Source organism: Balaenoptera borealis (genome assembly GCF_965194805.1).
Source record: "Balaenoptera borealis genome assembly, chromosome: 18".
NCBI lineage: Eukaryota > Metazoa > Chordata > Mammalia > Artiodactyla > Balaenopteridae > Balaenoptera > Balaenoptera borealis.
The window spans coordinates 71,112,569-71,128,231 of NC_138877.1; the positions used below are offsets into that span (position 1 = coordinate 71,112,569).

The 15,663-nt window shown below is 42.5% G+C and overlaps 1 protein-coding gene across 7 annotated transcripts in view; it reads left to right on the plus strand.

The window, feature by feature from the left end:
• Positions 1-14,873, plus strand: part of TPP2 (tripeptidyl peptidase 2) — a 67,939-nt gene extending 53,066 nt beyond the window's left edge. For 4 of the 7 annotated variants that reach the window (XM_082366075.1, XM_082366077.1, XM_082366076.1 and 1 more), the window contains 6 exons: positions 3,718-3,869; positions 5,224-5,320; positions 6,314-6,444; positions 9,642-9,849; positions 12,022-12,141; positions 13,914-14,873. In XM_082366075.1, coding sequence (XP_082222201.1) covers positions 3,718-3,869; positions 5,224-5,320; positions 6,314-6,444; positions 9,642-9,849; positions 12,022-12,141; positions 13,914-14,003 — 798 coding nt within the window. In that variant the 3' untranslated portion in view covers positions 14,004-14,873. Of the gene's footprint in view, positions 1-3,717; positions 3,870-5,223; positions 5,321-6,313; positions 6,456-9,641; positions 9,850-12,021; positions 12,142-13,913 lie in introns of those variants that run through there. The other 3 variants (XR_014237201.1, XR_014237202.1, XM_082366079.1) reach the window with 3 other exon arrangements.
• Positions 14,874-15,663: the final 790 nt, after the last annotated feature.

Genomic DNA, 15,663 nt, shown 5'->3' on the forward strand with positions numbered 1-15,663 from the left:
TGGAGTCACTTCCTCCCGTTTCTCCCCATCTTCAGTGCGAGTGCACGTGAAGCTCTTGTTTTAAAAATAATCGTTATTTTATATAGTTTTATAGTCACATTACAAAATATATAATTTATTGCCTGAACAAAATACCAACTTTGTACACATAATCCTCAATGGATTTGTCCTCTGGGTTTCAGTGACTTTTGAGTTGAAAATGTATGTTACCCTTTTTTAAGTTCATTGTAATATGAAAGAATATAGTTATTTTTAACATAAATAGCACTCAGATATGACATTAATTTTTTAAATAGCTATTTTAGTTTGTGTAAAGATATTAAAATTTTGAATTTATAGTTTTTAATCATGTAAGAGCTAAGGGTATTATGTTTTGAACCGAAATTTAAATGGTGGTATGTTAAATAGTTATTGGTTTGGCAGATAGATTTGATTTTCTAAATATCATTCAGTTCAAACACTGTTGAAATACTTTGTAATAATGGAGTAATTTTTTTCTTAAAAAATATGCTTACTGTTAAGTGTCTGCTATAGAGAGCTTATATTGTAGTATTTCTGCTCTGAAGAGTCTTCTTTGACTGTCTTTTTAAATCATAATCAAGATTTCTTATGATTTAATGGTACACAATCATTTCTGTTAAATGGACCCTATGCTAAGCCCTTGAGAAGTTGAGTTGTAAAAGTACTTACTGACAAAAAGAACAGATGACCATGATAAAATAAATGAAAAATAACTTCATGTCTCTTTTGGTCGGGGACTAAAACTACCGTGTCCATAATATTTAGTAACAAGAAGCAGCTCTTGTCCTGAAATATTTTATAGGATAACACCAGCCTTTATGATTACTAATTTGGTACAGATTTACTATGTAAAGTGCCGATTACAAAATCTTGGTCCCCCCACCCCCACCCCAAGGCCATTCATCATTAACTCTCCCAGTATCTTTTGCATTTTTAGGGATAGTTTATGGTTGCTGTTATATCTGGTTTCTCTCTATTTGCAGATCTTTGTTAGAGTTCATTGTTGACCATCGATTAAGTTTAATGGATTGTTCACTTTCAATTCAATTCTGTTTTCTCTCTTTACTAAAACATCTCAGCAAATGCCTTAACCTCTGAGCCTCAGAGGAAGAATTGCCTCACAACAGAGAGACCTGGCCTCCTGAAGTGTGTCCCTCTCCCTGCTCAGGCGAGGAGGAGGGGACAGCAGGGGGGTGCACGCAGTGAACGCAGGTGCAGGCACGTTCCAGCACACTGGGCGGCACAGGAGCCTGACTGCAAAGGAAGTGGGGCCCTGTTAACAGAGTAAATGTTGGAGGCCACTTACACCTTTAATGCTTAGGTGCGTTGTCTCTGCTAAACAGAGGACGCTGAAGTGGGCTGTTACCCTGAGAACTTGGTGGTCAGTTACCCACTCAGTGTTGCAGACCCTTTTAACTCGGCTTAAGCTCAGGGCAGTGTCCCCCCAGCAGAGTAAACCTCGAGAAGGAGCGCAGGATGGGTGGCAGGGACCGCAAGGAGGCTGCCCACGGGAGGGCTGATTCCCCTTCCCAGGCTCACACTTCACTGAAGACCTGCGCTTGCAGACTCGCTGCCTGACCTCAGGGGAGAGTGGTGCTCAAACGGCTAACAAAGGCTTTCTGCGGTTCTCCTCCATCAGTGGTTTTCTGCGCTTTAAATGGCTTGTACTGAAATGGTGGTTATTATTTTATTAGAGCTACGACAACAGTAGCTCCTTAGATTTACTGTTATATCCCCAAATAAAGTTTAATTGTGAAAATTGTTAAAATGGACATATTTATGTAGTATTTACACCTCAGGGAAGATGGGGCCAGTACTAGTTTGTGACTCAACCTGTGCAGAGTTTTTTCTGAAATTATGTGATGAGGGCCTTAACAATTTTGATAGTGTAATTTGTTCCAATTTTAGAAACTTTGTTAATTAAAACAAATACAAGATTTTAAGTTTAGCAGCGTTTTTAATATAAACCTAAAGATAGAGTTTTAGAAATTGTCTTAATAAATAATGATTTAATTAGGGACACCTAGTTACTGTGCCAGAAACGGATCTAGCAACTATAACGGGTGATTTCATTTCCCAGATCCTGCATTACTTTTCACAAGACTCACTTGCTAATAAAATAGACACAAATAGGTGTAGTTACACATGCTCTCTTCAAAGCAAAACTTCTCAAAAGGACCACCCATACCTGTTTACTTCTCATCGCCCTCTCACTCGGCCTTTACTCTCCGCCCCTGCCCCCCGCCAGCCTCCCCTGCCGCCCTTGCTCTGTCGGTGATCAGCGGCCGCTGTGCTGTCAGGTTTGACAGTTACTTCTCCCACCTGACGCCGCCTTTCAGCAAGCTGTCACTAGCCGGCCACGCTCGATCTTCATGCTGGCTTTTCCCTGGGGCTGCCGTGACCTCAGGCTCTCCCTCCGCAGTGGAAAGCTTTGGACCACTCCTGGGCTTGCTCTTTTCCCCCTTCCTCACCCCTGCTGGTCTCATTCAGCCCCTCCTCTTAAATACCACCAGCAACCACCATCGGTCCTGCCTTCCCGGGACATCTCATGTCCATTTATTGCTTCCTTTTCTATAGCCTGTCCTTTAGTTCCAGTCAGTGTAGGGACACCTGGGTCTGTGTCCCAACTTGCTTTCTCTTTTTCCACTTTGGCCTCTGTCATCCATTCTCCACGTAGTATCAAGAGTTATTAAAAAACAAAAACCAAAAAAACCCCAAAGTGTTTAATCCATACAGGATCCAGAGTTATTAAACAAAAAGCAAAGATCCTTAATCGTGTCACTGCCTTGCATACAGCTCTTCCTGTGGCACCTAGAATAAAACCTGTGTTTTTTTACCCATACTCTGTCCTCCCTGCTTGTTTACTGCGGCCGCTGCCCTTTCTCAGAACCCCACCTTGCGCTTGCTGCGCCCCCCTCAGGTTTCTGCAGGTGCTCGTCTTGTCCCCGCACGCCTCCTCCTCTCCGCATTTTGGTTATTCAGGTTCACTGCGGTTTATTCCTTTAGGTCACTGAGGCTCCGTTAGGTCGGACATCGGCTCCGCAGAGTGTCTCAATGACCACTTTGTCTGCGCGGGTCCCCCCTTACCCACCCGTCACGCTCTGTCCCCTTACTCTGTTCTGTCGTCTTCGTATCACGTGTCGTTCCTGAAGTTGTTTATTTACCTACATGTTTGTTGGCTGTCTTCCCAGAGGGTGAAAGGCCCTTGTCTGCTTTGTCCCTCACCTCTTCGGAGCTATTACCCTTGCACACCGCGGGAGCTCAGTAAATCCTGTGGATTGAATAAAGAAAGAAATTTCTCTTTAAATTTAATTAGAAAAGCGGATCTTTTCTTTCTTTCTTTAAAATTTAATTATTTTCTCTTCTCAGATGTAAAATGTGAAAGCTCAGTACGTTTTTGTAGTCAGTCTGTCAAGTAAAACTAAGAATACCAAATAACACTTAAATGGAGAAAAGTTTGTTCTTATTTCCTTGTTTTAAAGGAGTTATTAGAAGCATGAGCTTTAAAGTTTGGGAGAAAATTACTTTGATCTCAGATTGGAACTTTAGATGTATTTTTGGCCCTTAGAATCTGAAATACAGTGTAGTACCGCTCAAGTGCAGCCGATGTTACGTGCTGTTCGGCTATTGAAGATTTTTAAATAAGGAAAATTAAGCATGTTAATCTAAGACTCTCTCCACGTTCATTTTTCACAGGATGTAATCCCTGTTCATTACTACTTAATATCTCCACCAACAAAGACTAAGAATGGCAGCAAAGACAAAGAAAAAGATTCAGAAAAAGAGAAAGATTTAAAAGAAGAGTTTACTGAAGCATTACGAGATCTTAAAATTCAGTGGATGACAAAGTAAGTTTTAAATGAATTTTAATCCTCTAAGCGTTTACTTCTGTTTTCCCAGTTACTACAATATGGTGTGTGTATGCAAAGGCTATATATTCAGAAATGTTAACAGTGGATACGCCTGCAAGTGCTCTTCAATTTTCTTGTAATTATATTTAGTCTTTAATTCCCTTTTGTGATAAGAATTTTTAAAATTTTAATCCTTACTCTGACCTGCTCTTGGAAGAGAATTTTATTGGAAGGTACAAAAGAGAAAATAAATCACTTTTTGCCCCCTTTCCAAAGATAATCATTGTCCTGTTATTATTAGCTGTCTCTGTATTTATACATGTAGCAGGTGAGTGATACTGTGTCCTGGTTTTCCAGTTACTATTTGATTACGAGCAAATTTAAAACAACCTTTTTAAACCTCTGGAATTGATCCTAAGGACAGACAGCAAACGGAGAAACACCTATTTAAGAATATCTACAAAAGTTCAGTAAGAAAAGTGAGACTCTGGTATGTGAGCCAAGGTCACTCTCCTCCCGCTCTCAGCTCAGTGACACGGAGCCTCCTCCAGACTGGCTGCAGCCAGGACCGCAGGCTTCCTGTCCCCTTGGCTTGGAGGACTCTCCTGCCGGGAGGAGCAGGGGGTCGGCACGTGTCGGCCGGCACCCCAGCCCCGCGGCCTGCTGCTGAGGCCAAGTCCTGGGTGAATTGCGTTGGGAGGCGGGGGCTCTCTCCTGCTCAGCCCCTGCTCGTGGCGCAGAGGGTCTGCCAGGTGGGCCCTGCTGAGAACGCAGGCCCGGTGGCCCCGCCCCTACTGGGAGCCGTGGTGTCCCGCCAGGCGGGGCGAACCACGGCCGCTGCCCCTCCCGCCGCCCCTCCCGCCGAGTAGTCAGTAAGAACAGACGTAGTTTATTCAGCTTCCCCAGCTGGGAACGTGGAACTTCTGTCTCTTTGTTCATTCAGGACTTCAGATTCTTCCAAAACAGTGGAAATTTTCCTTCTTTGTAGACCTTAGGCATTTCTAGATCTTTTAATCTTTCTTAACTGTTTTTGAATTTTTTTTTCCCTCCTGTTGATAAATCTACTTATAGCTGGTACGATGGAAAGCTGTTGATGCTTACTTTCATCTGACCATCTTATTAAACTCATAAATGAAATAATTTCCATTTTTTTTTGTTTTTTTTGGTTTTCTCGGTAAGCATATTTATACTGCCTGCAAATAAATACAATCTTTGTCAGTAATTATATTTCAGATTGATACCTTAGGTTATTGACTGGAACTTCAAAACAATGTTAAGTAATATGAAAGACAAATTATTTTCTTTCTAAAAGAACTGAAATAATGACTGTTTCTCTTTCTTGCATACGTAGGCTGGATTCTAGTGACATTTATAATGAATTGAAGGAAACATACCCTAATTATCTCCCTCTGTACGTTGCACGACTCCATCAGTTGGATGCTGAAAAGGTTGGGCGTGTTCAACTTTACTATGATTCTCTTATTTTGTTTGCAGTATTAGATAAGGTTTGCCTTTGGAATAAGGGGGCAGTCTTTGTCTTCTCTTCTTGCTGACTGAAAACGTGTCGCCTCAGATTGAATGTTCTGTTGAGCTATTTTCATTAAGCTGACTCAGGACTCACGTTTGGTCAGTGGGAGGAGGAGTAGCTAGGAAACCCTAAGGATGGCTTTTCTGACCTTGACCTGAAGAGCCGGGAGCACAAGGCAGTGGTCGTGGGCCTGCTGGAAGTCTAAGGCACCCGCCGCAAAAGCGGAGCTCCTCTGCACTCACTTGGCTAACTTTGTTTCTAAGTTCTAAGAATTGGCCGTGTAGCTCCCAGCTGCCTTCAGTGGACCAGCTCTCACTGGGAGTCCTGGCTGTAGAAAGTGCTTGTAGCCATAATCAGTTAAGAGTCCTCAAGGGTTGAGTGTGAGCCCGAAGGCCCTGTGAGGAGCCAGATTGCTGAGGACACCAGGACACCCCGGTGCCCATAGTGAGACTCTGTTGGTTCTATTCCTGTTTACTCTCATTTCTGAGATTTCAGTAATAAATTAGAATTTGTCTCATCAACTAGTGCTTTTTTTACTTCTGTTTTCATGTGCTGTGGGACTGGGGTAACATAGCTGATCACGTTTCTGAACTTTTAAGTTACCCAAGGAAAGAGCTGCCTCTGTAGAAAACAGTTTAGATTTCTGTGAACTTCGTATCTTGCGTATTACTCTGTTCAGCGCCAGTGGGGAGCGTAGGGTAGGTATTTTCCCGTCTGAGCTCAGGTTTTCTAGAGATGCTGACCGTCGTAAAGGTCACACCAGGAGCTAGTGCGGAGCCCCTGGGCTGCACAGCCTACCTGGTCCCGCACCACGGGAGTCCTAACTCTCACAGGCGTGACCCACAGAAGTGAAATGCGTCAGGAGACTCATGGGTACATCCAGTTTTTTATTTCTTCTTTTTTTCCTCCCCAGGAACGAATGAAAAGACTTAATGAAATTGTCGAAGCTGCAAATGCTGTTATCTCTCACATAGATCAGACGGCCCTAGCAGTTTACATTGCGATGAAGACTGACCCCAGGCCCGATGCAGCTATTATAAAAAAGTACCTAACCAGTAAATACTCTTTCTTGCATCTCATTTCTTAGTTACTTTTTTTAATTATTGAAAATATCCTTCTCTTCTGGTATTTTTTATATCCTTATCATTGGAGTTACCGATTTGGGGGTACTCCATCCTTAAATATCTTATAGTAATTTTCTCTAGTCGTTTAAGATTAAGCAAAAGAAAAGTCGTTTGCTTCCTCCACCATCAGGTGCTGTCATGGTGGAGAGGTTTGAGTGACAGTGGTCAAGCAGTCCAGCCATTTGGGGGATATGTGTGAACTGGACACATGGAGAAGGAAACACAGAGCGCCCTGTAAAATTAATTTTTCAAGTGTTTATTGACCAATAGCGTGACAGACTCCAAATTTAGTTTATAATGCTTATTAGTAAAGTGGTAAGAAATAAAATTGGGTTAAAACCATTATCTGGCAACTTCAGTTTTATGAAACTGGGTTTACAGTACAGTACTACTTGAGGAGAAGAGGGGTGGGGGAATTATAGTTTAGCCTTAATAAACTCTAACGTGATGTGTACAGCAGACACGTAGCTGGGTTTAGGCATTTGTAAGGCTCCATCCTTGTGAGAGTGTGGTTTCCACTTGCTGGTGTGACGGTCTGGCGGCTTTCCCGTTCACCCTTCCACGAGCTCTTACCATCATCTCCTGATAACACCCCCAGTACCAGTTTCCCCTCTGTCGCTTTGGCTTATTTCCAGCCCTGGGGGTCCTTAACTTACAAGGGTGGAAGTTTCCTCCTCTTAGCTTTGTTGTAACTAATAAACTGAAACCGTGCAGGCTGCCTGAAAATATGGTAGTTTCCCTTAAAGATTCCATCTGCTTCGGTCAGAATTTTTTTTATATACATACAAAACGCTTGATTTTAAACTGCTAGAACTCTTGGCCTTACATCGTTTATACTGATATTATAGGTCTCAACGAATCTTACAAGCAGCAGTGTTCAAGCGGAATAAAATTTGTTCAAAATAGGTTCTTGGCCATTGTCAGCACCCTTTCACACTTTCCAAAGGAACCTTCTCGAAACATTGCTATTTTATTGTTGTTAATAATAATAGTGGCTGGTGCAGCCACCATTTATGAAATGCCAGTTACATACAAATGCCAGTTATGTGCATTATGAAATGCCAGTTACAGCCAAAGGATTATTTGGGGCATGCATTTCTCATTTCCAGCTGCTTTCGCTTAAGTCACTCGTGTCAAAAATTGCAAGATGGCCATTTCGTAATCTTAAAAATATTAACTTTTTGTAGGGGATCTAAGTTTTAATTAAACTGCGGTTTACTTAGGCCACTAAAGTATCTAATTGAAGTTGCTTCCTAAAATGTAGCTATTACCACCTTGATCAGTCCCTAACTAACTTTGATTCAGAGACCAAACACTGTATGTAGCACCACTGAGAGGGATGTAAAAAAAATGAACAAGACACTCCCTACTCTTAGAAAACATACAGCCTAATACAGAAGATGATAATTGCTAGATGGAATGTGATTAACGGTCATAATAAGTATTTTAAACTGTGAAAGCCCATGCGAAGGAGAGCAGGGAAACCGTCATGGATTAATAGGTATTTAATCTGAGCAGGTCAGTTCAAAATTAGAAGAGGGTAGGAAGAGAACATTCCAGATATGTGGAATTTAGGTTATTGGATCAGAGAATGCGGAAATAGAAAGGGGTCTCAAAGGTGATTTAATCCAGGCCTGGCGAGTCCAGCGCGCCTGTCACCCCAGCTCGCCCTCCAAGCTCTGCATCCTGCAGCCCTCCTCTGGGCGACCAGGACAGTCGGTCAGGATGCCGTATGTGAGTGGATATCCAGACCTGCCCTGCCTGCCCAGTTCTGCTCCACGGCCCCCGTTCTCCCTCACAACGTGGGGAAAGCACTTGACTGCTGACCGCTGAGGCTGCTGTAAAGCATGAGTGAAGTACTGCCGAGACATGTCAGGCGCCGCCTGGCATCGAAGAGGTGGGGTGAGGAGGGAGTCAGTAAATGAAAGCCCGACCATCCTTCCGTTCCTAAGTCCACAGTGACCAAGCACTTCAAGTCCCCAGAAACGCTTCCCAGGAAAGAGAGTGAAAGTTGGCTCTTTTAAACTTTGAAACTCTTTGCTCATAAACTCTTGGGCATCTTTTAGGCGTAATTTCATCTGCATTGCAAATGTATTAAGGTGGGTAACTTAGGTTGTAGCAGGTTATTGGCGTTGTTTTGGTTTTTTTTTTTAATTCTTCTTCTTCTCATTTTAATTGTCTTTTGTACAAATTGTTGATTTTATAGTCCCAGCAGATTTCATCGGTGGCACGTTTCACTCTGGGTCCTTCAAAATCATGCTTACCGTTAGACAGTTTGTTCATCCCATATCTGAGTGCCTCCTGGTCATCTTCTCAGCACTTTTAATCCTCGTCTTTAGACGTACCTGACAGGAGTTGGGCAGGATGCGTCAAATAAGCATTCTAGGGGCCAGCACTGTCCCAGGAGTGTAGGCTGTTGCCGTGTTTCATTCAGCAGCAATTTATTGGGTGTCTGTTCCGCGTCAGGCATTGTTCTGGGCATTTGGAACACATCAGAAACAAAGCTGCCTGCCTGGAGCAAGGCAGTTGGCCCCGGCGATTAAGAGCAGGGGTTCCAGGACCGGCCGCAGAGCTCGGAGTTCTGGATCTGCCGCTGCCTAACTGTGGGACCTTGAACAGATCGCCTGATCTCTGTGTGTCTCGATTTCCTCTTTTGCAAAATAGAGGCAACTGAGGGTCTTTTGCTCATAGAATTATTTTGAGTATAAATGAGTTGATGTGTTAAAATGCTAGAGTAAGCCTTGTATTCCTTTGCTCTGTGTATGCGTGACAGTTCACGACTACACAAGTATGTAACGACTGACATTTATAAGACGTTGAAACACTTAAAAGATACTGTTCTAAGAGTTTCTTAGCTGGCAGAGTTGAGAACCCAGCAGTCTTTCCCCTGTGTGGCGCAGGGCCTGCTGTTTCAGCCACTTACACGACCCTAACTCAGTTAGTCTGTGTGTGGAACACAGTGGCTCAGGTGTCGTGCAGTGCAGACGTCTCTCCGTGGCCGCACCGCATTCCTGCGTTGTAAATCTTAGGCAGAGAAGGCCTGAGGCTAATTTCGGGTGAGGCTGCGCTCTTGAAGCCGCTCTCCTGACGTGTGGAATGTGTCGGTTTGGCGCACAGTGACATGGACAAGCTGAAGTCGACGCTCGTGGACGCCCTGTGTAGGAAGGGCTGCGCCCTGGCCGACCGCCTTCTCCAGGCCCAGGAGCAGGACGGCGCCGCCTCGAGCGACCTGGAAGGGCGAGAGGAGGAGGGAGAGAGCGCCCTGGATGCTCTGACGGAAACTTTCTGGGAAGCTACAAAATGGACTGATCTTTTCGACAGTAAGGTACCCTTTCTCCTTCTTGTTTCGCTGCAGTTCTTGGGGGTGCATCCCAGATCCCTTGTGCCCAGCGGGCCCGGCCGGAGAGGACGAGGGTAAATGGAACGAGGCTGAGCTGGGCTCCGAAGAAGACGAGGCGCTTAGCGAGGCCTCCCTGGTCTTCCCGGCTTAGAAAGCACTTGACCATTGTTTGATCTGTCTGCACAGTGGCTGGTGGACCACGCTAGCTTGGGAGACAGTTGGAGAACGTGTGTGGCGGGCTTTTGGTTAAGCCATTTATGTATCAGCTAAAATTAAGGGCATCTGAAAGCTGTCTTCGTACCTTCCCGCACCTGTCCCTGTGCGCATTTGTCAGGGATGGAGATGGGGGTATTCTGGTTAGTTTAGATATTTGTTATTTCTCTCCAAACTCTTGTAACTTCTAAATAACTATCATCTTGATTTATACCTGATCAGTTTTTAAAGCCCAGTTTAGAAAAAGTAACATTGATGAACTTTTTGGGTTTAGATTATAAAAACATGTAAAATGCCTTCTAGCTCTCTACTATAATTCTTAACAGTAGAGATTATATAGCTACAGGTATTTGCCAGTCTTCCTTTCTTCTGAACATAAAGGAAGAAAAAAGGAAATGAAATCAGTGGAATTCTTCTTCCAGCACAAACTATTGGGGTTTTTTAGTAGACAGGTGCTTGTTTTCAAGATTAACTATGGTGAACAGTAGTAAAGACTCCTGAAGTAGGAGAAAATTCTTCCTATCTGCTTCAGGTTTTTCCACCTCAGTACAGTAGTGCTTTTATAGAGGGAACTCAGTAATGTTCCAGAAACTGAAGGAAGCAGCACCAGAGGTTAAGAATTTGGATCTGAAATCAGGCTCTTGGAGCTTGGATTCTGCCGCTGCCACTTTGACCTGTGTGACCGTAGGCGGGTGACTGAATGCTCATGTGGGGCTGTGGGGCCGCGTACCGCGGGCTTTTATGAATGAGTATCACGTACCTGGAAGGGCGTCAGCAATACTTGCTGTTACTACTAACAAAGTTATCTCGTGTCTGCTGTGTGCCAGACACTGCACTCGCTGCTGGGAAAAAGGTGAATAAGAGCCTGGCCCAGCATCAGGTCGATAGACACTTGATGAGCATCACAGTAAAGCTGTCGTAAAGAATTCTATTCTTGCCACAGCGCTCTTACGTTAGGGGCGTGCATTATGTCACCTGTCTGTTTACTGTGTCTGTAGCAACAGTTGTTGAGCCCTTTCCTTGTCTCTAGAACACAGGTAAGTGTGACAGGATTCCTTTCTTTGAGGACATGCTCCACATTCTAAAAGTGGAGACTAAAGATATAAACAAATGGTTATGAGTATTTTTGACAGATGCAGTAATTAAAGGTAGAAAACTTGTACAAAAGGAAGCAGTTGAAAGTAAGAACATGTTTATATAATCTGACACTTCATTTGTTTACTTTTATCCTCTTTTGCAATTTTAGGAATTCGTAGTGACTCTGTAGTTTTGTACTTCTGACTTGCAATTTTGTAATCACTTATGTTAGCTCTGCTTTCTTTTGCAGAGAGGTATTTTGGTATGGTTTCCAACAGCTAGTGACTTATCATACTAGCTTTCTTTCCCCAAATAAATTATCTGTTCTGTGGGATACCCAGCTCTTTTAAAGATGTTAATTGTTGTTTTAAAAAGTTGTTAAAATTTACTTGATGTAACATGTTCATTTGAAAAGCTACACCTCTGTTAAAGCCTCAATTCTTTCATTATTTTTCTTCTTTATTTTTTTTTCTTGGATTTTTATTTATTTATTTATTTATTTTTGGCTGCGTTGGGTCTTTGTTGCTGCGCGCGGGCTTTCTCTAGTTGCGGCGAGCGGGGGCCACTCTTCGTTGCGGTGCGCGGGCTTCTCATTGCGGTGGCTTCTCTCGTTGCGGAGCACGGGCTCTAGGCACGCGGGCTTCAGTAGTTGTGGCACGCAGGCTCAGTGGTTGTGGCACACGGGCTTAGTTGCTCCGCAGCATGTGGGATCTTCCCGGACCAGGGATCGAACCGGTGTCGCCTGCATCGGCAGGTGGATTCTTAACCACTGCGCCACCAGGGAAGTCCAGTTCTTTCATTATTAAAGCAATATGCCTTAAATTGTAAATATTTTGTAGATAAGCTGTATCTTGTTTTACGTTGTAGGTTTTGACATTTGCATACAAGCATGCCTTCGTAAATAAAATGTATGGGAGAGGCCTTAAATTTGCAACTAAACTTGTGGAAGAAAAACCAACAAAAGAAAACTGGAAAAATTGTATTCAAGTAAGTGATATTTAAATTGCCACTGTTGGGTGTCATTTCAGTATTGTAGAGTGACAAGATAGAAAGCCTTACGGTAGTGATAAAACAGTACCAACTTTATCATGACTAATTATTAGTCTAATTAACATAACGTGAACTATAAAATAAATGCATGAAAGGTAGTCAGTAAGCTGTTTAAATTTTTAAAACATTTTTCACTCCTGTCCAGAAAACCTATATTTTTGGCTTTTAGTGTTTTCAACATAGGCAAAATGCATTGCGTATTTTGTGTAGTTAGAAGACAGGTTTCCTTTATGAAGGAAACAGATGATTTCTTTTAAGTACATGTTGGCTCAGTTCTAAAATGGTTGAACTTCTAGAGTTTATGTTTGATCTTATTCTTCATTTGACATGATAGGCCATTTTTTATTTTACCATGTATTATATGCAGGGAAGTTCTGTGGTTGAGCTCTCTGCACAAATTAAATGTCAAGTGTAAGAACTTACTGAACTCTGCAGAAATTGTTTCAGCCTCGCCTTGTCTTTGTACACGTATAGTTGGTTTATGCTTAAAGGGTATATGGAGGTTGGGGTACGCTGGTCCTGCCAAAGGCGGCCGAGGGTCTGGTCTTCATATTGAAGGTATTCTTTGGATGTAAAACTCACCTGTAGGTTCCTGGGGCAATTTCTGGTAATTAGAGTAAACTATAGGTTATCTTTACTCTCAGACCTTTTCTGTCAGTTCAAGTTGTAAGACATTTCAAATTCACTTCTTCAGATCTTTGAGGAGGTTGAGAGAGCTCTTTCTGGAACTTAATGTCTTCTCATCACGTAGGCTATGAACTGAGCTCTTACATTTGTGAAGCCCACGATCCACCCAGATGCTCACATCAGGGGATGTTTCGTAACTTGTCTCCCCTCCACTCTGCTTGCCTGCTGGCTCTTCTCCACACAGCAGCCGGAAAAGATGGCTTTAGACCCCTCCTGGTGAAGCTCCGTCACACTTAGAGTAAAATCCAAACTCCTCCCCATGGCCTGTAAGGCCCGTGTGGTCCGGCCTCTGCCAGCGGCCTCTCGAGCTGCATCTCATATCGCACTCCCGCGTCCTCACTGCTTCCGCCGTCCCAGCCTCCTCTCTGCTTGGCTGACACCGCGCACCCTTCCCCTCTCGAGGACCCAGCTCTTCCAGCTGCGTGGAGAGCTCTTCCCCAGATTTTCACAGAGTAGGTTTCTTCTTGTCATTCAGATTTCAGCTTAAGTGTCACCTCCTCAGAGATCCCTTTCTTGACCATCTCACTTCCCAGTCTGTATTATAGCAAGTTTTATTTTTACTATATACCTGATACATTTCTTATTATTTACTCATTTGTTATCTGTTCATTAGCTTGCTGACTTTCTCTTTGGCTTTCCTGAATAGAACTTAAGTTTCCTGAAAGTGGGAAGTGAGTTTGTTCAGTGATTTTTCCTAATGCCTAGAACAGTGTTTGACTACCGTAGGCACTCAGAAAGAATGAGGGAAAGGAAACTAGGGTGGTTGGAAGGAAAGGAGCAAGTCACGTCAAGTCGATAGGAAGAAAGGAGGACAGAAGGGAGGGAAAGCAGGAGGGTTGGCAGGGATGATGGTAATCACCACAATAGGCTGGTTGGTAGGAAGGAAGGTTGGTGGGTGAGTTGATGGAAGGAAAGTTCTACCTGCTACGTCTTTATTATTACTAAATATTTAATACAGAATTTACCCTAAATGCTGAGCTTGAAACATTTGTTCTTTAATAATTGTGTGTGTTTTATTATAGCTGATGAAGCTGCTTGGATGGACCCATTGTGCGTCTTTTACTGAAAACTGGCTCCCCATCATGTATCCTCCTGATTACTCTGTATTCTAAAATAGGAACCAAGACTTTAAATTTTAAAAAAGAAAGTTTTATAGTGAATGGATATAAAAACAAATTTGTGGCATTTTTAGTCTAATGCATGTTTTCATCTGCTATCAAATGCTGATTATTAAAATGATGTGTATTTATCAGAGAATTTGCTGGTGTGTGGCTTAATACATGTAAATCTAGACCTCTGACATCATGGTGTGTTCTTAATGCCTCACATTGCTGGCAGCGGGCTGTGCCCTGGCTGCCAGCACCAAGGACTTTCAGTTGGGTTGCAGCTGTTACATGCATGAGAGGTTTTCAACAGTAACTTTTAACTGCAAACCTATAAAATTCTATTTTTTATTTTATAAATGAACAGGGTTTTAACATGCGCGACTTTAATTTTTTTCAATTGTATGAAGGCCTTAAAAAAGCTACATTAAGCGTAGCTAAAATTATTTATTAGACTAAAAAGTAACAGAACTTCATTTCCAGATTTTTTTTTTTTTTTTTTTTTTTTTTTTTTTTTTGGGCAAACGTTTACATTCAATTAAGGGGAGAAAATAAAACCGGCACAAATAAATGCGTGGTGGACGCTGGAGCATAACTGCTTCAGTCAGTCTTCATCTTGGAGTTATTTCAGGCCGATCACTTCTAACACCTTCTTGACGTGCAGAGCATCAGAATGAGCTAATAATACATGTATAAGTGCCAGACAGCTTAAATCTGTATCAGGTATTGTAAAGATACATTTATGGTATGTTTATATTAAAGTTGAAATAATGTAAACACGTGAATAAATGTGCAAACCCAAGATCGCAGTACACCATATGCACTCTCATACCGTAATTTTTTTATAAATAATAAAAGTGAATATTGAAGCTTCTTAAAGTTGGTCTTAATTTTTCATAAATAAAATTTGGGGTTAGAACAGAAATGAATAATATATTAAATCCATAGACAAAAAATTCAACATGAAATAATTTATAATGTTTCTTATAGGCTTGCAATTATTTGAATATATTTCCGAATTTTATTATGTGATTAACTTTTGTGTAGGTTTAATTTTTTATTTTTATCTCTCTGGCTACTATACTTCTTTCATCCTTCCTCCGTAAAATAAACACACATAGACAATATTAAAAGGCCTCTACTGTCTTATAGCAAATGTGTTTGTGTGTGTATGGTTTTTAAATCTTCCCTTAGAATTTACTACTGTAAAAGGCCTACCAGAGATCTGGTCTTAGTCATTCGTAACTGTTTTTTGAGTAATTGACTCCTTTATCTGATGAAGACGTTAGACCCTTTATGAAAAAGTGCTGCAAATATGCGTGCAGACATTTTGCACAGTTTCTGAGCCATCTAGAATCTAAAGTCCACCCATGAGCAACCGCATGCATGTTCTCTGACAAACACATACTTTCACCTACACGTATACAGGTTCGCACATACACAGGTTCAATCCAGTCAGGGCATTGAGATGCTCAGAAGGGGTAGGGTGACTCCCCAGGGTCGTGCTGCTGGCTGGATGTTAATTAGAGAACGTGTTTTACAACCGGGTTTGGCATCTCTGTAAGTACTACCTGCAGCACAGAGCCTCAGGGTCAGCCAGGGGTGAGCACTTGGGTCCTTCCCAGGTCTTCCCTGAGGATGCATTCAGCCCCGCGATGTGCGTGGCTGG